The following is a 21415-nucleotide window of genomic DNA, read 5'->3' on the forward strand; positions in this document are numbered from 1 at the left end:
TGACTGCTAACCTGTGCACACAGAGGTTACTGGAGTTCAAGTGCAGGAGGGGGAGGTGGGGGCGGAGTCAATGGAATGCGAAGCCCCGCCTTCTTTTGCGTCACTGGTGTCTCACGTGACGCGAGTACGCGCGCGTCGCTATTGGTGGAGGGTCGTGTCATGACGTCTTTCCGGTGTTTGTCGATCAGTCACTCCTTCGTTCGCTTTGAAGCTCGCCAGCTGTTTCGGGTTGTACGTATTTCACGGGGGTAAAGGTCGGCGGGAAATATATTGTGTAGTATTTAACAGGGGAAGGCGGCGAGAAGCATAACGGCAGGAGGGGGACGGAGCATTGTGAAGCGGGGGGGGGGCAACAGCGATCGAGCGAAAGCGGACCGTTTAGGGGGAACAGTGGTTGGAGGAAAGCCGACCGAATAGGCGCAACAATTGAGGAAAAGCGGACCGAGTAGGGTGGAGTGATCGTGGCTGGGTTGCGGGGGGGGGAGGGGAAAGGAGAGGTGGGTTTGTGGCAACCTGGCTGACGAGGCGGACAGCATGGAGAGCAAACTAGCGCCCAACGGGGATATTTACAACACCGTCAATGGTTTCATGGAGAAAGCGCATTCGGAGGGCAAGGTGATGGCCAGGAAGAATGGTTTCGTGAAGCCGGCGTTCACCCAGAACGGGAAGGTAAGGAGGCTCCAGGAATGTGGGTGTAAGACCTACCTGAGCAGGTGTTGGTAGGGGTCATTGATGGTGGGCTCTGTGGTCGTGTTGTGGAGAGCGGCGTGTCCCGGGGAGGTGGGATGTGTGTAATGTTTTGCGAGCCACTGAATGACGCAAATATCCAAATTGTATAGAAATGTCATCTAGAGGACTAGAATAGAGTGAAGGTAATAACTTGGCTTTGATTATGTTAACATGTTAAGTACTTTGTGCAATGTAATTATCATTGTAGCTGCTTTGTGTAAGTGCAAGTTTTCAGATGTAACTTTTCTGTCTGGAGTGCCACCTGATTGATCCTGAACCAGCAAAAGCAGTTTGATAATTTTTATGTTAAATCTTCAACAAACTTTAAAGCTTGTCCATAACAAAGAAATGTTGTGGCTTTTGAGAAACTAATCTTGTTTGAGATGCACATTTTGAATAATTTGGACAATTAAAACATTAACTGGCCTATAGTCAGTGATGAGTTACTGTAGAATTCATAGAATCATAAGAGCCTTTAAGTTCATCTTTGCTAGAGCAATCTAAAAGTAATCCCATTACTCTGTATAGTACCTTTCGAAGTACCTCATTATATGCAGAAACATAGAAAGGTTTGCAACATGGAAGGAGGTTGTTTAGCCCATCTTGCCCATTCTGACTGAAAAAGTGTTATCCAGCCTAATCCCACCTTCCAGCTCTTGGTCTGTAGCCCTGTAAGCTATGGCACATCCAAGTGGTTTTTAAATGCGATGAAGCTCTCTGCCTCTACCCTTTCAGATAGAGTTCCAGACCCCCACAGTCCTCTTGAGTTAGAAATTGCTCCTCAACTCCTCTCTCATCCTTCTACCAGTTACTTCAAATCTGATTATTGGCTTGTCTCCTAATGGAAATATGTCCTCCTTTCCACTCTATTTAGCCCTCTCATTTCATTCACCTCCGTTCCCTCCTCTGTTCCAAAAGCAACAACCTCAGCCTATCCAATCTTAGCTCATAGTTAACACTCTTCATTCCTGACATATCCTCGTAAATATCTTTCGTAGGCTTTCTAGTGTGAGCACATCCTTTTTGTAATGCGGTCACCAGAACTGTACGCAGTACTCTAGCTGAGGTCTAACTAATGTTATGCACAGATCGAGCATTACCTCGCTGCTCTTATACTGTAGACCTCGGCCAATAAAGGAACATATCCTGTATGCCTTTATCACTGTTTGTACCTGTCCTACCCTCGGGGATCTGTTGACATACACCCCAAGGTCCCTCTGTTCCTCTACACTTCAGAATCCTACCTTTTATTAGCGTAATCCCTTACCTTGCTTGTCTGCCCCAAATGCACCTCACATTTATCTAGGTTGAATTCCATTTGCCCCTTTTCCACCCACCTTGACCAGTCCATTAATATCTTGCAGTCTACAGTTATCTTCCTCTCTGTCAACCACATGACCAATTTTCGGATCATCTGTAAATTTCTTAATCATACACCCTACATGTAAGTCTAAATCATTGATTATATACCAGAAATAGCAAGGGATCCAGTACTGAGCCTTGTGGAGTGCTTGCGTATAAACAGAATTAACAGTTCCTGCATGTTGCCTGAAATTAGAATTTTACTATTTACAATACATTAATAAAACATGGCTTATTGGTAAGTTACTTTGTCCTGCTGCAATACCAAAACACTGAAATGAAAGCTTCTAAACTTAAAGCCATGTGTTTCCAAATATTCCTCCTTTGATTAGAGAATGTGTTTTTTTTTATTTGCAAGCTAATAATTCAGTATGAACCTTCGCTGAAGAGGTTCAATGTGCGTGATAAACACTGAACAGAAACTGTCACTGCTTTAAGACTAGAGCACGCTTTGTCACTTGGATTGATTACTGTAACATATTTATTGATATGACCTTAGTTCCCATACCATGCAGTGGAATGTCTTTTTTTTGTATATATAATTAAATGTGGTCAGCAATTTGCAAGTGACAGTCAAGAGCAAGGGTATAGGACTAATTGGATAGCTCTTCCAAAGAGCCGGCACAGGCATGATGGGCCGAATGACCATTCTGTACTGTAAGATTCAAGTTGCATTTCCTTCGCCCAAAGTAAAGTGGATGGGTTCCTTTTTAATGTCATTGTATCACGTTATTAGTTTTAATTCAAACTTGATATATTTTGATGTCTAATTTCTGTGCCGCGAATCCCTCCCACTTCCTTCAATGATATTTTAATAATTGCTGTGGCCTAACCTGGCAGAAAATGAGCATGCAGGAAGATCAGTCCACGTTCTTCGTGATGGAAAGTAAAATAACACTGTTTTTTAAAATAGATTTTATTGCTTTAATATCTAGCACATATCAGTTCTAGGATCACTGCTTTTTTTTTTGCTATCTATTTTAGCTACAAGGTTACATTGGAAAAGCTGGAGCAAAAGAGATTGAGGGGAGATTTTTTTATTCGTTCGGTGGATCTGGGTGGTACTGGCTGGGACACCATTTATTGCCCATCCCTAATTGCCCTTGAGAAGGTGGTGGTGAGCTGCCACCTTGAACCACTGCAGTCCATGTGGGGTAGATACACCCACAGTGCTGTTCGGAAGGGAGTTCCAGGATTTTGACCCTGCGACAGTGAAGGATTGACGATATAGTTCCAAGTGTGTGGCTTGGAGGGGAACTTGCAGGTGGTGGTGCTCCCGTGCATCTGCAGCCCTTGTCCTTTGAGATGGTAGAGATCGTGGGTTTGGAAGGTGCTGTCAAAGGAGCCTTGGTGTGCTGCTGCAGTGCATCTTGTAAATGGTCCACACTGCTGCCACTGTGCGTTGGTGGTGGAGGGAGTGAATGATTATGGATGGGGTGCCAATCAAGCGGGCCTTCTTTGTCCTGGATGGAATTGAGCTGCTTAAGTGTTGGAGCTGCACCCATCCAGGCAAAGGAGAGTATTCCATCACACTCCTGACTTGTGCCTTGTAGATGGTGGACAGGCTTTGGGGAGTCAGGTGAGTTACTCGTCACAGGATTCCTTGCCTCTGACCTGCTCTTGTTGTCATGGTATTTATATGGCTACTCTAGTTCAGTTTTTGGTCAATGATACCCCCCAGGATGTTGATAGTGGGGGATTCAGCAATCGTAATGCCATTGAATGTCAAGGAGAGTTGGTTAGATTCTCACTTGATAGTCATTGCCTGGCACTTGTGTGGTGCCAATGTTACTTGCTACTTATCAGCCCAAGCCTGGATATTGTCCAGGTCTTGCTGCATTTCTGCACTGACTGCTTCAGTACCTGAGGAGTTGCGAATGGTGCTGACCATTGTGCAGTCATCAGTGAACATCCTCGCTTCGGACCTTATGATTGAAGGAATGTTACTGATGAAGCAGCTGAAGTTGGTTGGGCCTGGGAGTCTACCTTGAGGAACTCCTGTAATGTCCTGGAGCTGAGATGAATGATCTCCAACAACCACAACCATTTTCCTTTGCGCTAGTTATGACTCCAACCAGTGGAGAGTTTTCCCCCTGATTCCCATTGACTTCAGTTTTGCTAGGGCTCCTTGATGCGACAGTGAGGGAACGGCAGTGACAGATATATACAAGATTATGACCGGCTTAGACATGTTAAACAAGGGCAAACAGTTCCCATAAACTGATGTACAAGGACTAGGGGGCACAGATTTTAGGTTTTGGGCAGGGGGAATATGAAGAAAACTTTTTTACGTGGCAAGTAGTAATGACCTGCAACCTGCTGCCCACGAGGGTGGTGGAAGTGGAGACAATCAATCCTTTCAAAAGGAAAGCGGATGGACGCTCAAAGGAAATAAACTTTTAGGGCTATGGGGATCGAGCGAGGAAGTGGGACTAACTGGATTGCTCCGCGGAGAGCCAGTATGGATTTGATGGGTCGAATAGGAACATAGGAAATATTAGCAGGAGTAGGTCATTCGGCTTCTTGAGCCTGCTCTGCCATTCAATTAGATCTGGCTGATAAGGGATATGGAGATAGTGCGGAAAAATGGCGTTGAGGTAGAAGTTCGGCCATGATGTTGAATGGGGGCGCAGGCTTGAGGGGCCGAATGGCCTATTCCTCCTATGTTCCTATCCCTTGATATATTTTTAATATCTAGAAATCTATCGATCTCTGTCTTGGATATATTCAGTGACTGAACATCCACAGCCCTCTGGAGTAAAGAAATCCAAAGATTCATCACCCTCTGAGTGAAGAAATTCCTCCTCATCTCTGTCCTAAATGGCCTACCTCATTCTGAGATTGTCCTCCTTGGTTCCAGAAGCACCCCCGCTCCACCAAGCCAGGGGAAACATCCTTTCTGCATCTACCCTGTCAAGCCCTGTAAGAATTTTGTATGCTTCAATGAGATCACCTCTCATTCTTCTAAACTCTATAGAGAATATAGGCCCAATCTTCTCAATCCTCAGGATGATCCTGCCATCCCAGGGATCAGTCTGGTGAACCTTGTTGCTCTCCCTCTATGGCAAGTATATCCTTCCTTAGGTGAGGAGACCAAAACTGTACAAAATACTCCAGGTGCAGTCTCACCAAGGCTCTATGTCTCCTCCTGTGCTGTAAATGACTCTATGACCCCATGGCATATTGGGTTTCTTTGATAGTTTTCACCCGTCCCCTCCTTTGGGATATGCTGTCATGGAAATTCCATGGTATTTCCAGACATGTTATGGATCCTGTGCTGCTTTATCAGTTAATTCTGTCCTTATCCGAAATGCTGCAGTCATTAAGGTCTCGCCTGCTGGATAAATTCATTAACCATCGGGAGAGGGTGTCCTGTATATTTGTGTTTTCTTTGGGCAGAATGTGCAATAGTGGCATAGTAATCCAGGAAGAGACATGTCACAAATTTACTTACAAGGCTGATTTTCATGTTTGCTCAGGATTTCATGTCTGAGAATTATATTTTCAATATTTCTGTTAGAATTGGTAATCTTTCTAAAACTGGAAACGGGGTTCTTAAAGCTCAAACACAAACATATTTAAAAATGCGGTGAAATGCAGTATTACCAACCTCAACTAGAATTTGGGAGTGATGAAATTGCTCTCAACAGTTGCATAGCAGAAACTCAGTTAAAAATCTCTTCCTGTTGCAATTTTTTTTTTGTTGGTGGGTGGGGGCCAAGGAGGAGAGATTCATACTGACTTAGTACAGATAATTTTTGAAAATTGTGAACAATTAATGGAAGCTTACTATGAGCCAGCTTAGTGTTTTTTTTTAGTAAACTATTTTGTTCCCTTCAATTTAATTGCACTCTTGGTTCCTGTACAGTTCTGTAATGTTTTTATGTTGATAGCTCTTTGCCAAAGTTGTGTGTGTATTGTCATCCTGCATTTCTTGGCATCCAATCTGTATGTCAGGTTGCTGAACTTGTTCTCTGATTGCATTGTATGTGAGATCATCAAGCCACACCCAGAAACAGAATTTAGGAATGGCCCACCTAATTATGGTACATAAGTCATGTACTGATGATTAAGATATTGTGTGTATGATTCTTTTGAAGGCAATGAAAGTTCCCTGGGAGTTTATCTTCATTTTTAAAATAAAACAATGTAGTTTTCTGTAGTAACTATGTGGAGTTTATTTTACCCCCTACTAGAAGGGTTATTGTGTGCAGAACTGTCTGTCTGGATTAGGGGTATAACAGCTTTTTAATTAGTCAACACATTTTATGCTTGGTGACCAGCATGGCAGTATCAGTTTTGATTTCTGATTACCTTAATTTGGTATAATACTGAGAGTTTTCCTGATTTAAAAAAAAAAGCTCATTGCTAAAATTTACAAATACCATACAGTAATGCTAACTTTATAGAGAAGAAGCACATGCCATCGAGTCAGAGTTATGCAGCATAGAAACAGGCCCTTCGGCCTATCGTGTCTGTGCCGGCCATCCAGCACCCAACTATTTTAATCCCATATTCCTGCACTTGGCCTGTGGTCTTGTATGCTATGGCGTTTCAAGTGCTCATCTAAATACAGCTTAAATGTTGAGGGTTCCTGCCTCCACCACCTCTTCAGGTAGTGCGTTCCAGATTCCAACCACCCTCTGGTGAAAGTTTTTTCTCAAATCCCCCCTAACCTCCTGCCCCTTACCTTAAATCTATGCCCCCTGGTTATTGACCCCTCTGTTAAGGGAAAAGGTTTCTTCCTATCTAATCTGTCAATGCCCCTCATAATCTTGTACACCTCAATCATGTCCCCCCTCAGCCTTCTCTGCTCTAAGGAAAACAACCCTAGCCTTTTCAGTCTCTCCTTCATAACTGAAACGCTCCAGCCTAGGCAACATCCTGGTGAATCTCCTCTGCACCATCTCCAGTGCAGTCGCATCCTTCCTATAGTGTGGTGCCCAGAACTGTACACAGTACTCCAGCTGTGGCCTAACTAATGTTTTATATAGCTCCATTATAACCTCCCTGCTGTTATATTCAGTGCCTCGGCTAATAAAGGCAAGTATCCCATATGCCTTCCTAACCACCTTAGTTACCTGTGCTGCTGCCTTTAGTGATCAATGGACAAGTACACCAAGGTCCCTCTGACCTTCTGTACTTCCTAGAGTCCTCCCATCCATTGTTTATTCCCTTGCCTTGTTAGTCGTCCCAAAATGCTTCACCTCACTTTTCAGGATTAAATTCCATTTGCCACTGCTCCACCTATCTTACCAGCCCATCTATATCTCCCTGTAATCTAAGGATTTCCTCCTCGCTATTTACAACACCACCAATTTTCATGTCATCTGTGAATTTACTGATCATACCTCCTATATTCACGTCTAAATCGTTAATGTACACTACAAACAGCAAGGGTCCCAGCACCGATCCCTGTGGTGCACCACTGGTCACAGGCTTCCACTCGCAAAAACAGTCATTGACCATTACTGTCCGTCTCCTGCCACTAAGCCAATTTTGGATTCAATTTGCCAAATTGCCCTGTATCCCATGGGCTCTTGCGATCCCGCATGGGAGATTGGTTAAGAAGGTATCAAAAGCCTTAATGAAATCCATCTATACTACATCTACTGCTTTACCCTCATCTACACATCGAGTCACCACCTCGAAAAATTCAATCACGTTTGTCAGACCCTATCTCCCCCTGACGACAAAGCCATGCTGGACATCCCTGATTAATCCCTGCCTCTCCAAGTGGAGATTAATCCTGTCCCTCAGAATTTTTTCCAATGTTTTCCCAACCACGGATGTTGGACTCACTGGCCTGTAATTACCTGGTTTATCCCTACTACCCTTCTTGAATAATGGTACCACATTCGCTGTCCTCCAATCCTCTGGTACCTCTCCTGTGGCCAGAGAGGATTTGAAAATTTGTCTCAAAGCCCCCGCTGACTCCTCCCTTGCCTCGCATAACAGCCTGAGATGCATCTCATCTGGGCCTGAGGATTTATCCACTTTTAAGCCCACTAAAACAGCTAATATTTCCCCCCTTTCAATGCTAATATGTTCAAGTATATCACAATCCCCCTCCCTGATCTCTACACCTAAATCGTCCTTCTCCATAGTGAGCACTGATGAAAAGTAGTTATTTAAAACCTCACCTATGTCCTCCGGCTCCACACAAAGATTGCCACTTTGGTCTCTAATGGGCCTTACTCTTTCCCTGGTTATCCTCTTACCCTTAATATACTTATAAAACGCCTTGGGATTTTCCTTTATCTTGCCAGCCAGTGTTTTTTCATGTTGCCTCTTCGCTCTCCAAATGACTTTTTTAAGTGCCACCCTGACATTTTATACTCCTCTAGTGCCTCCGCTGTTTTCAGCGCTTGGGATCTGCCGTAAGCCTTTTTTTTTCCCTGATCCAATCCTCTATATCCCTTGATGTCCAGGGTTCCCTGGGCCTGCTAGTCCTACCCTTCACTTTAACGGGTACATGTTGGTTCTGAACTCTCTCAGTTCTCTCTTTGACTCCCACTGATGCGATGTAGACTTTCCTACAAGTAGCTGCTCCCAGTCCACTTTGGCCAGATCCTGTTTTACCATATTGAAATCGGCCTTCCCCCAATTTAGTACCTTTAATTTCTGGTCCATCTTTGTCCTTTTCCAGAACTACCTTAAATCTTAGAGTTATGGTTACTATCCCTGAAATGCTCCCCCACTGACACTTCTACCACTTGACTGGCTTCATTCCCTAGGATTAGGTCCAGTACTGCCCCTTCTCTTGTAGCACTTTCTACATACTGGCTCAAAAAGCTCTCCTGTATGCATTTTAAGAATTCCACCCCTTTTAAGCCTCTTACACTAACACTATCCTAGTTAATATTGGGGAAGTTGAAATCCCCTACTATTAATACCCTATTATTTTTATACCTCTCTGAGATTTGCCTACATATCTGCTCCTCTATCTCTTCCTGACTGTTTGGAGGCCTGTAGTACACACCCAGCCAAGTGATTGTCCCCTTTTTGTTTTTAAGTTCTACCCAAATGGCCTCATTTGAGGAACCTTCGAAGATGTCATCCCTCCTTACTGCAGTAATTGACTCATTGATTAACAGTGCAATGCCACCTCCTCTTTTATCCCCTCCCCTGTCACGCCTGAAGATTCTATACCCTGGAATATTGAGCTGCCTGTCCTGTCCCACCCTCAACCATGTCTCTGTGACAGCAATAGTATCATAATCCCGTGTGCTAATCAACGCCCTCAATTCATCTGTTTTACGAGTAAGACTCCTTGTATTGAATTAGATGCGATCCAACCTTGCATTTGTCCCTTGTGCCTTACCAGATCTATATTTGCTCTGCTTTCCAGGCAGACTCACTTTCTGTTCTGTATTACCTGTTACTGTACCTCCACTCCATATCCCATCCCCCTGCCAAATTAGTTTAACCCCTCCCCCACCCCTGCCAACAGCACTAGCAAATCTCCCAGCAAGGATGCTTGCCCCTGTCCAACTTGTACAGGTCCCACCTTTGCCAGAAACAGACCCAGTGATCCAAGAAACTAAAGCCCTCCCTCCTGCACCATCTCCTCAGCCACACAATCATCTGCTCTATCCTCCTATTCCTATACTCACTAGCATGTGGCATCAGGAGCAATCCAGAGATTACAACCTTAGAGGTCCTGCTTTTTAATCTGCTACCTAGCTCCCTAAATTCTTGTTGCAGGACCTCATCCCTTTTTCTACATATGTCGTTGGTACCAATGTGTACCATGACCTCTGGCTGCTCACCCTCCCCCTTCAGAATGTCCTGCAGCCACTCCGTGACATCCTTGACCCGAGCACCAGCGAGGCAACATACTATCCTGGAGTCATGTTTGAGGCCACAGAAATGCCTACCTGTATCCCTTACGATAGAATCCCCTATCACTATAGCTCTTCCACTACTTTTTCTCCCCTGCTATACAGCAGAGCCATCCTTGGTGCCACGGACCTGGCTGCTGCTTTCCCCTGGGAGGCTTCCCCACCTTCTCCCCCCCCCCCCCCCCCCCCCCCAAAAAAACAGCATCCAAAGCGGTATATCTGTTTGAGAGGGGGATGGCCACAGGGGACACCTGTACTACCTGCCTGCGCCTACTACTGCACCTGGTGGTCACCCATCCCTTTTCTGCCTGTGCTGCCATTACCTGCGGTGTGACCACCTCTCCAAACGTGCTATCCACGACGTCCTCAGCATTGCGGATGCTCCACAGTGAATCCACCCGCAGCTCCAGCTCCTTTTTATTCAACTTACTTGAAAACCAGCTAAATGGAGATAGCTTTGCTAATTAATCTGAAGAATCAAATAAGTATAAGAATTTCTCCATATGGACTGGAAGATGAGGACTGTTGAGAATTCTGTATATAATAAATTAATACCCTTTAAGCTTGGTAATGCTCCTTTAAAAATTGCAGTGTAAATACTAAGACACAGTTGATAATTAGGAATACACATTGGAAGATATCAAAGATCAGTGACAGCTCTCAAGGTACAAGCATGGCAATTAGCCAAATATCACTGGTGCATTAAAAAATCCATAGTACTGCACATCTCCGATCACCAATATAATGCAGATTTGTCTGCAGAACTCCGTATGATATGACTGGTATGGTAGCATAGTAGTTGTTACTGGGCTAGTAATCCAGAGGCCTGGACTAATGATCTGGCACATGAATTCTAAACCACCATAACATTTTGAGAATTTGAATTCAGGTTTTAAAATATCTAGACAATGAAGGCTGGTACCAGTAAAAATAGTCATGAAGCTATCAGACTCTTTTTTTTTTAAAAAAAAGGTTTCATTAATGTCCTTTTGGGAAGGAAACCTGCCATTCTTGCCCAATCTGGCATATGTATAACTCCAGTACCATCCAGCTGTGGTTAATTCTTAACTGCTCTTTGAAGTGCTATAGCAAACCACTCATTTGTACCACCACCTTCTGAGCAATTAGGTTTGGGCGATAAATGCCAGGATGCCTATGTCCAGAGTAGAAGAACTAGGCGGGTAGTGCAGGAGTACCCAGGTCCATCTCCCTATCTAACAGATTTTCTGCTTTGGATACTGTTGGAGGAGATGGCTCCTGCTGCATTCCCCTGAGAAGCTAAGTCTGTGGCACCACGGGTGGCTCGCTGCACAGGAGGGGAGGAAAAGGAGTGGGGGAGCCATAGTGATAGGGGATTCTATCGTAGGGGGTACAGATAGGTGTTTCTGTGGCTGCAAACGTGACTCCAGGATGAAATGTTGCCTCCCTGGTGCTAGGGTCAAGGATGTCACAGAGCGGCCGCAGGACATTCTGAAGGGGGATGGTGAACAGTCAGAGGTCGTGGTACACATTGGTACCAATGATATAGGTAGCAAGAGGGATGAGGTCCTGCAACGAGAATTTAGGGAGCTAGGTAGCAGATTAAAAAGCAGGGCCTCGAAGCTTGTAATCTCTGGATTAATCCCGGTGCCGCGTGCTAGTGAGTATAGGAATAGGAGGATAGAGCAGATGAATGTGAGACTGAGGAGGTGGTGCAGGAGGGAGGCTTTAGTTTCCTGGATCACTGGGTCTGTTTCTGGCAAAGGTGGGACTGTCCAAGTTGGATGGGTTGCACCTGAACTGGAAGAGGACCAACATCCTTGCTGGGAGGTTTGCTAGTGGTGGGGGTGGGGGATGGGGGGGGGGGGGGATTAAACTAATTTGGTAGGGGAATGGGATACAGAGTGGAAGTACAGTAGGGGGTGATGCACAGTCAAATATAGAAGAGAAACTGGTCTGGAAGGCGGAGCAAATATAGACCTGTTGAGGCACAAGTGAATAATGCGAGGCTGGATTGCAACTATTTTCATGCAAGGAGCCTTGCTAGTAAGGCAGATGAATTGAGGGCGTTGATTAACTCATAGGAATATGATATTGCTATCACAGAGACATGGTTGAGGAAGGGGCAGGACTGGCAGCTCAATATTCCAGGGTATAGAATCTTCAAGTGTGACAGGGCAGGGGGTAAAAAAGGAGGTGGCGTTGCATTGTTGATCAAGGAGTCGATTACTGCAGTCAGGTGCGATGATATCTTGGAAGGTTCCTCAAATGAGCCCATATGGGTAGAACCTAAAAACAAAAAGGGGGTAATCACTTGGCTGGGTGTGTACTACAGGCCTCCAAACAGTCAGGGAGGTGTAGAGGAGCACATATGTAGGCAAATCTCAGAGGTATAAAAATAATAGCGTAATAGGGGATTTCAACTTCCCCAATATTAACTGGGATCGTCTTAGTGCAAAAGGCTTAAAGGGGGCGGAATTCTTAAAATGCATACAGGAGAGCTTTTTGAGCCAGAACCTAGAAAGTGCTGCAAGAGAAGGGGCAGTACAGGACCTAATCCTAGGGAACGAAGCCGGACAAGTGGTGTCAGTGGGGGACCATTTCGGGGATAGTGACCATAACTCTGTAGGATTTAAGGTAGTTCTGGAAAAGGACAAAGATGGACCAGAAATAAAGGTACTAAATTGGGGGAAGGCTGATTTCAATATGATAAAACAGGATCTGGCCAAAGTGGGCTGGGAGCAGCTACTTGTAGGAAAGTCTACATCAGACCAGTGGGAGTCATTCAAAGAGGAAATAGTGAGAGTTCAGAGCCAACATGTACCCGTTAAGCTGAAGGGTAGGACCAGCAGGCCCAGGGAACCCTGGATGTCCAGGGATATAGAGGATTGGATAAGGGAAAGAAAGGCTGATGGCAGATTCAGAGTGCTGAAAACAGCGGAGGCTCGAGAGGAGTATAGAAAGTGTAAGGGGGTACTTAAAGTAATTAGGAGAGCAAAGAGGCGATATGAAAAAACATTGGCGGGCAAGATTAAGGAAAATCCCAAGGCATTTTATAAGTATATTAAGGGTAAGAGGATAACCAGGGAAAGAGTAGGGCCCATTAGGGAATATATGGCAATCTTTGTGTGGAGCCGGACGCCATGGGTGAGGTTTTAAATGATTTACTTTTCATCTGTGTCGGTATAGAGATAGGTGGGGTGGGGGTGGGTGGCTGCGGGTGGATTGTGATATACTTGGGCATATTAGCATTAAAAGGGAGGAAGTATTAGCTGTTTTAGCGGCCTTGAAAGTGGATAAATCCCCAGGTCAGATGAGGTGTATCCCAGGCTGTTCTGTGAGGCAAGGGAGGAGATATCAGAGGCTTTGACACAAATTTTCAAATCTTCTCTGGCCACAGGAGAGGTACTCGAGGACTGGAGGACAGCGAATGTGGGTCCCATTATTCAAGAAGGGTAGCAGGGATAAACCTGGTAATTACAGGCCAGTGAGTCTAACATCCGTGGTTGGGCAACTATTGGAAAAAATTCTGAGGGACAGGATTAATCTCCACTTGCAGAGGCAGGGATTAATCAGGGATAATCAGCATGGTTTTGTCTGGGGGAGATAGGGTCCAACAAACTTGATTGAATTTTTCGAGGAGGTGACTAGATGTGTAGATGAGGGTAAAGCAATTGATGCAGCCTACGTGGACTTTAGTAAGGATTTTGATAAGGTCCCGCATGGGAGATTGGTGAAGAAGGTAAAAGCCCATGGGATCCAGGGCAAATTGGATCCAAAATTGGCTTAGTGGCAGGCGGCAGAGGGTAATGGTCGAGGGATGTTTTTGTGAGTGGAAGCCTGTGACCAGTGGTGTACTGCCGGGATCGGTGCTGAGACCCTTGTTTGTAGTGTACATTAATGATTTAGACATGAATATAGGAGGCATGATCAGTAAGTTCGCAGATGACACTAAAATTGGTGGTGTCGTAAATAGTGAGGAGGAAAGCGTTAGATTACAGGATGATAATCCTGGTAAAATGGGCGGAGCAGTGGCAAATGGAATTTAATCCTGAGAAGTGAGAGGTTTGGGGCGACTAACGGCAAGGGAATATACAATAGATGGTAGGACCCTAGGCAGTACAGAGGGTCAGAGGGACCTTGGTGTACTTGTTCATAGATCACTGAAGTCAACAGCACAGGTAGATAAAGTGGTTAGGAAGGCATATGGGATACTTGCCTTTGTTAGCCAAGGCATAGAATATAAGAGCAGGGGGTTTATGATGGAACTGTATAAAATGCTAGTTAGGCCACAGCTGGAGTACTGTGTACAGTTCTGGGCACCACATTGTAGGAAGGATGTGATTGCATTGGCGAGGGTGCAGAGGAGATTCACCAGGATTTTGCCTGGGCTGGAGCATTTCAGCTGTGAAGAGAGACTGGAAAGGCTAAGGTGGTTTTCCTTAGAGCAGAGAAGGCTGAGGGATCTCATTGAGGTATACAAAATTGAGGGGCATTGGTAGGTTAGATAGGAAGAAACTTTTTCTCTTACCAGGGGGCATAGATTTAGAGGAGATTTGAGGGAAAAGTTTTTCTCCCAGATGGTGGTTGGAATCTGGAACGTACTGCTTGAAGGGGTGGTAGAGGCAGGAACCCTCACAACATTTAAGTAGTATTTAGATGAGCACTTGATACTCCATAGCATACAAGGCTACAGGCCAAGTGCTGGAAAATGGGATTAGAATAGTTGGGTACATGATGGGCTGAAGGGCCTGTTTCTGTGCTGTATAACTCTATGACTCTAATTTAAAAACGGGGGTGGGGAAAAACCATAGCACTAACAGTCTGAGCAACACTTTGGGGAAGAATGTCTGAGTAGCTGTTTGCTGTGTTGACAAGCATTATGCATTATGGCAAGTGGGATCAGCAGTAACTCATCTGGGATTACTGCCTGACAATGATCAGTCAGTTGTAGTGATCATTTGGTCCTTTCTATCTATTCCTGTGGCTCAGGTGAATGCAAATAAAATCCCATTGATCTATTTGTAGAAGAGCAAGATGTTCTCATGGCTAACAACCAACACCACCAAATTAACCAGCCACTCCTTTCATTGCTAGTGAGGCTTAGATATTGTGAAAAGTGGCGTGTACGTGAAGCATTTTGCAATGTTTCTAAGACAGGTTGTGCTGTACCAATACAGGCCCTATATACTTGTCAAATTAATCACTGCAGGGTTTCACTGTAACTATCTTGAAGGTCTGTTTTGATAGTTCAGTCACTTCTAAATTGTTAAAATAGGGTAATTTGGGAGCTTTGTGCATGTTTGCCATCACAGGAACTGCAGCAGTTAAGACTGCTTTTTTATATTCTGGATGCTTTTTTAAATCCACAAATAGAAGTATTTTTATTCATTCATGAGATATGGACATCACTGTCAAGACCAGTATTTATTGTCCTTGAGAATGTGTCCTCGGCGAGTTGCTGCTTTGCATACAGCTGAGTGGCTTGCTAGGCCATTTCAGAGCAGTTAAGAGTCAACCAAATGGCTATGGGTCTGGAGTTGCATACAGATCAGACCAGGTAAGGACAGATTTCCTTGCCTAAAAGACATTAGTGACTCATGGGTTTTTAAGACAGTGGTTCATGGTCATTGTTACTAATACTAGCTTTTTATTCCAGATTCATTTAATTAGCTGAATTTAAATTTCCGAGCTGCCATGGTGAGATTTGAACTTGTCTTTGGATTGTTGGTCTGGGCCTCTGGATTACTAGTCCAGTAACAGCCGCTATGCTACCATATCCCTTAATTAAAGGTTATGGTATCTCGATGAGTAAGCAGTGGTTAGAGAGCTCAGAGGTTAGAGAGGGTGGGTCAATGAAACCTGCACAAACAAGCAAATCCTATTGAGACTAGTTCAAATTATACAGGAGCTGAAAGTGATTTTTGACTTTGCAATACATGGAAAACTCTAATGTATATGTTGCACCTTTAACAGTAAATTGATTAAATGGGAAAACAATGTTAGTCTAGTTACATGGCGCTATCACCTACTGGTGAGCAAGTAAATGACAAAACTAAACCCAATTCTGATTTGTTGCCAATAATTCTACTGTTAATTTTAGGGACCTGTTAACTGGAAGACTTGACCTATAGTTGCTCTGTATTGCAGTGGCCTCCTCTGTCTCCTGCAACTTGCTGATTAAATAATCAGTGCCCTCTGCAAGAAGAGTTTATATAGATTTTTATTTTGTCACTGTACAGCTTTCTCTCCTAAATGGTGATATGGTGAATACTTTGTCCTTTTAACAAAAAGGAAATTACTTCAGTGCTCCTTGGCTTAGAAACTTAATAGAACTGTCATTATGCAGCTAGAATACAAACTAGTTGTTTTCGGGAGAATAGATATAGACTGATTGCACATTAGTTCATACGGCATGGGAGTGAAATTAGAGTAAATTGGAAATATCTGAATCTCTGAAGTATGTATATTCTTGGTTTACATTCCCACTGCTGTATGCATTGTGTAATGCAAGATTGCTACCATTGTTTCACATGTTCTAGCTATCTGGGAACTGTTTGTGAACTAATTTTCAAAATTGTCTCTTCTGGAATAAAGTCTTGAGAATCTTTTAGTGTAGCGGTGTGTCAGGTGATCCAAATGGTTTCCTACACCACAGAAGGAAAGCTTAACCAATTTATTAACATCTTCAGAAGTGTCAGATGTTGCTGCTCTACTTAACAAATCTATTGTCTTGTTGATGTCAGGCTCCTTTTCTGACGTCTGGTCTTGGATGAGTCCCAGTTTCCTCTAGTTCACAGGATCAGGAGTAGGCCTTTTGTTCCCTGCAGCCATTCTATTAGATCATGGTTGACCTCATTTATCCATGTTTGTTGCATATCCCTTGATACCTTTCCCTAATCAAAATCCATCAATCTCCATGTTGAAAATTTCAGTTGACCCAACATCCATAACTTTGTTTAGTTTAGTTTAGAGATACAGCACTGAAACAGGCCCTTCGGCCCACTGAGTCTGTGCCGACCATAACCACCCAATTATACTAATCCTACACTAATTCCATATTCCTACCACATCCCCACCTGTCCCTATATTTCCCTACCACCTTCCCATACTAGGGGCAATTTATAATGGCCAATTTACCTATCAACCTGCAAGTCTTTGGCATGTGGGAGGAAACCGGAGCACCCGGAGAAAACCCACGTAGACACAGGGAGAACTTGCAAACTCCACACAGGCAGTACCCAGAATTGAACCCGGGTCGCTGGAGCTGTGAGGCTGCGGTGCTAACCACTGCGCCACTGTGCCGCCCCTTGTGTGGGGAGAGTTCCAAATTTTTGCTACCTTTTTTGCAGAAAAAGTACTTCTGATTTAATTCCTAAATGGCCTAGCTTTAAATTTTTGATTTGTCTCCTTTTTCTGAATATCCCACAAGAGGAAATAGTTTTTCTGTATCCCTCTTTTTTTTCTTTTCTTTTTGGGCCTCCTTATCTCGAGAGACAATGGATACGCGCCTGGAGGTGGTCAGTGGTTTGTGAAGCAGCGCCTGGAGTGGCTATAAAGGCCAATTCTGGAGTGACAGGCTCTTCCACAGGTGCTGCAGAGAAATTTGTTTGTTGGGGCTGTTGCACAGTTGGCTCTCCCCTTGCGCCTCTGTCTTTTTTCCTGCCAACTACTAAGTCTCTTCGACTCGCCACAATTTAGCCCTGTCTTTATGGCTGCCCGCCAGCTCTGGCGAATGCTGGCAACTGACTCCCACGACTTGTGATCAATGTCACACGATTTCATGTCGCGTTTGCAGACGTCTTTATAACGGAGACATGGACGGCCGGTAGGTCTGATACCAGTGGCGAGCTCGCTGTACAATGTGTCTTTGGGGATCCTGCCATCTTCCATGCGGCTCACATGGCCAAGCCATCTCAAGCGCCGCTGACTCAGTAGTGTGCGTAAGCTGGGGATGTTGGCCGCTTCAAGGACTTCTGTGTTGGAGATATAGTCCTGCCACCTGATGCCAAGTATTCTCCGAAGGCAGCGAAGATGGAATGAATTGAGACGTCGCTCTTGGCTGGCATACGTTGTCCAGGCCTCGCTGCCGTAGAGCAAGGTACTGAGGACACAGGCCTGATACACTCGGACTTTTGTGTTCCGTGTCAGTGCGCCATTTTCCCACACTCTCTTGGCCAGTCTGAACATAGCAGTGGAAGCCTTACCCATGCGCTTGTTGATTTCTGCATCTAGAGACAGGTTACTGGTGATAGTTGAGCCTAGGTAGGTGAACTCTTGAACCACTTCCAGAGCGTGGTCGCCAATATTGATGGATGGAGCATTTCTGACATCCTGCCCCATGATGTTCGTTTTCTTGAGGCTGATGGTTAGGCCAAATTCATTGCAGGCAGACGCAAACCTGTCGATGAGACTCTGCAGGCATTCTTCAGTGTGAGATGTTAAAGCAGCATCGTCAGCAAAGAGGAGTTCTCTGATGAGGACTTTCCGTACTTTGGACTTCGCTCTTAGACGGGCAAGGTTGAACAACCTGCCCCCTGATCTTGTGTGGAGGAAAATTCCTTCTTCAGAGGATTTGAACGCATGTGAAAGCAGCAGGGAGAAGAAAATCCCAAAAAGTGTGGGTGCGAGAACACAGCCCTGTTTCACACCACTCAGGATAGGAAAGGGCTCTGATGAGGAGCCACCATGTTGAATTGTGCCTTTCATATTGTCATGGAATGAGGTGATGATACTTAGTAGCTTTGGTGGACATCCGATCTTTTCTAGTAGTCTGAAGAGACCACGTCTGCTGACGAGGTCAAAGGCTTTGGTGAGATCAATGAAAGCAATGTAGAGGGGCATCTGTTGTTCACGGCATTTCTCCTGTATCTGACGAAGGGAGAACAGCATGTCAATAGTCGATCTCTCTGCACGAAAGCCACACTGTGCCTCACACTGTGTATCCACCCTATTGAATTCCTTTATTGGTTTGAAGACCTTGATTAGATCATCCTTCAACCTTCTCAACTCACTGGGGCACACCAAGTGTGTGTAACCTGTCGTCATAATTTACCCAATAGGCCCAGGTAATCATTCTGGTGAACGTTTGCTCCATCTGTTCCAAGGCCAATATCTTTCCTGTGGATCAGTGACCAAAACTGAATGTAATATTCCAGATGGGGTCTCAGCAAGATTCTGTACAACTGAATACCAATTTCTTTCTTTTGTATTCCAACTCCCTTGAGACCAAGACCAACATTCCATTACCTTTTTTGATTGATTTTGTACCCGTCACTAGCCTTTAGTGATTTTGGTACATGGGCATCTAAATCCCTTTGCTCCTGTACCGCCCCGCGTCTCTCACCATTAAATAAAATTCCAATTTGTCCTCCTTGGAACCAAAGTGGATGACTTCACACTTCCCTACATCGAATTCCATCTGTCATAGTGTCCACTCACTTAGTCTGTCTGTGTCCCTTTTGCAGCTTCTACTCAATATGAAGACCTAGGCTGTTGTCCTTGGCCACAATCACAATCTCTGCTTGCTTGCCACAGATTCCTGACACACTCATGACAGTGCCTCAGGCTCAACCAGACACTTTTGCAACCTTGACATTTTGGTCTTAGCTTTGTTTCAGGGCCAACATACATTGCCACAGGAACTGACTACTTCCACCTCCACCACAGCATGCTTCTGCCTTTACTACTTTCTGTTCTCTGCTGAAACCTTCAGACATACATGTCTCAGTCACCTTCAGTTGTGGTTACTCTAATGCCTTCCTTGCTGACCACTTTTCCCCCATAAACTCTAATTTATGCTCAACAGTTGTGCACATTCTATCTCATTCGCCTGTCAGCCCACCCTCCCTAACTTCCATGCTCACATAATAAAGCTAAAATTCTCATCCTGATGTTTAAATCCTTACGTCGCCTTGTTACACACACTACAATCCCGGACAGCTCGGTCGCGGCACCTACCTTTCCCAAAACACTCCATCCCTCTAGCTCTGGCTTTTTGTCCATCTCTTCCCTTCATCCCACTTTTGGCATCATCTAGTTCTTACTCCCTGGAAGTCTCCCCAAATATCTCTGCCTCTTCTTTATCATCATCATCTCCTCCTCTTTAAAAACTTTCCCAATCTATCTACTTGACTAAAGCATTCGTTACTCCTAACCCCTCTCTTCCTGGCTCAGCATCTGTTTTCCTTAAACCTATCTGTGAAGCTGCTTGAACCATTAAAGGTGCTGTATAAGTGTAAGTTGTGATGCAATTATATATTTGATTTAATCCTTTGATTGCATTTGCTCTAGTTTTTTAATATTTTTTATTTGTTGCCCAATCTTTCATGGAAGTCACTGGAATGAATTGCAAGTACAGGAAGAGATGGGCACTGAAAGCATTTAATTAATCACACAATTCTTATTGCTGTATTAGGAAACTACCTGGACTTGTGCTAATCCATATAAAGGCTGATTTACACACAACACCTGTAAATATGACATTCCTTTACTGTATTTCTCTTTCTATTGTGTTCATGGTCTCTAACTACTAATCTGTGGATTTTTTGCAGTCTCTGTTTTGGGAAAGTTATTGTCTGTTTTCACAGCAATGTAGATTGTTAAATGGTAGTGAGAACAGCTGAAATAATCTCAATTTTTGTAATTGACAAGATATTTTACAAGCTTTTTTAAAAATTGAGATTTAGATTCCCAAAATTTAAAAGTGAGAGGTGAAGAGGACACCCTGCACCCATGCACCGCAGATCACCTTACAAAGTGTCTTTTGTCTTGCAAATGTGGCAGTTCCTCATCAAGAACCTCTCCATAACTCTTGCTATGCTATATTTGCTGCATCTTTGACGTACTCGCATATTGGTCTGAGTTTTCTGCACTTCAGCATTAAAGACCATAACATCTGTTCAGCCTCCACCAAAAACTCCCTAATTCCATCCCACTTTCTCAATACCCACCCAAACGTTACTGATGCTGCACAGCCTCCATGTCCTGCTTGACACTAAGCTTAGCTTCAGGCCCCATGTCCAGTCCATCACTAAGGTTGCCAACTTCTATTTCAGAAATGGCACCCATTGTTCTCCCTCTGCTTTTGCTGCTGAAGCACATTTATCTTTGCTGCAGACTATATCACCATCTTCACTGCTCATCAGAGCTCCGTTGTTCGTATCCTGTTCCCTTGAACTCTCGCTCACTTATCACTACAATCCATGCTTCATTTACTTGCCGGTGTACCCAGAAGTGCAGTGTAGTTTCCGTGCCGGCAGATCTACTCTGGATGTGATCTTCTCCAGACGCCAGCTACAAGAAAAGAGCAGGGAACAGAGAATACCCCTTTACCTTACTTTTGAAGATCTCACTAAGGCATTTGACAGTCAGCAGAGCAGGCCTCGACAAGGTTGAGAAAAATTGGCTGTGCACTGAAAGTCCTCCGTCTCATCTGTTCCTTCCATGACAACATGCACTGCACTATACAGTTTGATGACTCCACTTCTGGCAGTTTAGGA

General features: G+C 44.4%; 1 protein-coding gene across 1 annotated transcript in view; it reads left to right on the forward strand.

Moving 5' to 3' along the window:
* Positions 1-337: 337 nt before the first annotated feature.
* The window catches only part of sptlc2a (serine palmitoyltransferase, long chain base subunit 2a), a 150349-nt gene continuing 129271 nt past the window's right edge, over positions 338-21415 (forward strand). Inside the window, exon 1 of the mRNA XM_068038610.1 lies at positions 338-669. Within this exon, the coding sequence (XP_067894711.1) occupies positions 535-669 (135 nt within the window). The 5' untranslated portion in view covers positions 338-534. The remainder of the gene's footprint in view (positions 670-21415) is intronic.

Source organism: Heterodontus francisci, chromosome 9 (assembly GCF_036365525.1).
Source record: "Heterodontus francisci isolate sHetFra1 chromosome 9, sHetFra1.hap1, whole genome shotgun sequence".
NCBI classification, from domain to species: Eukaryota; Metazoa; Chordata; class Chondrichthyes; order Heterodontiformes; family Heterodontidae; genus Heterodontus; species Heterodontus francisci.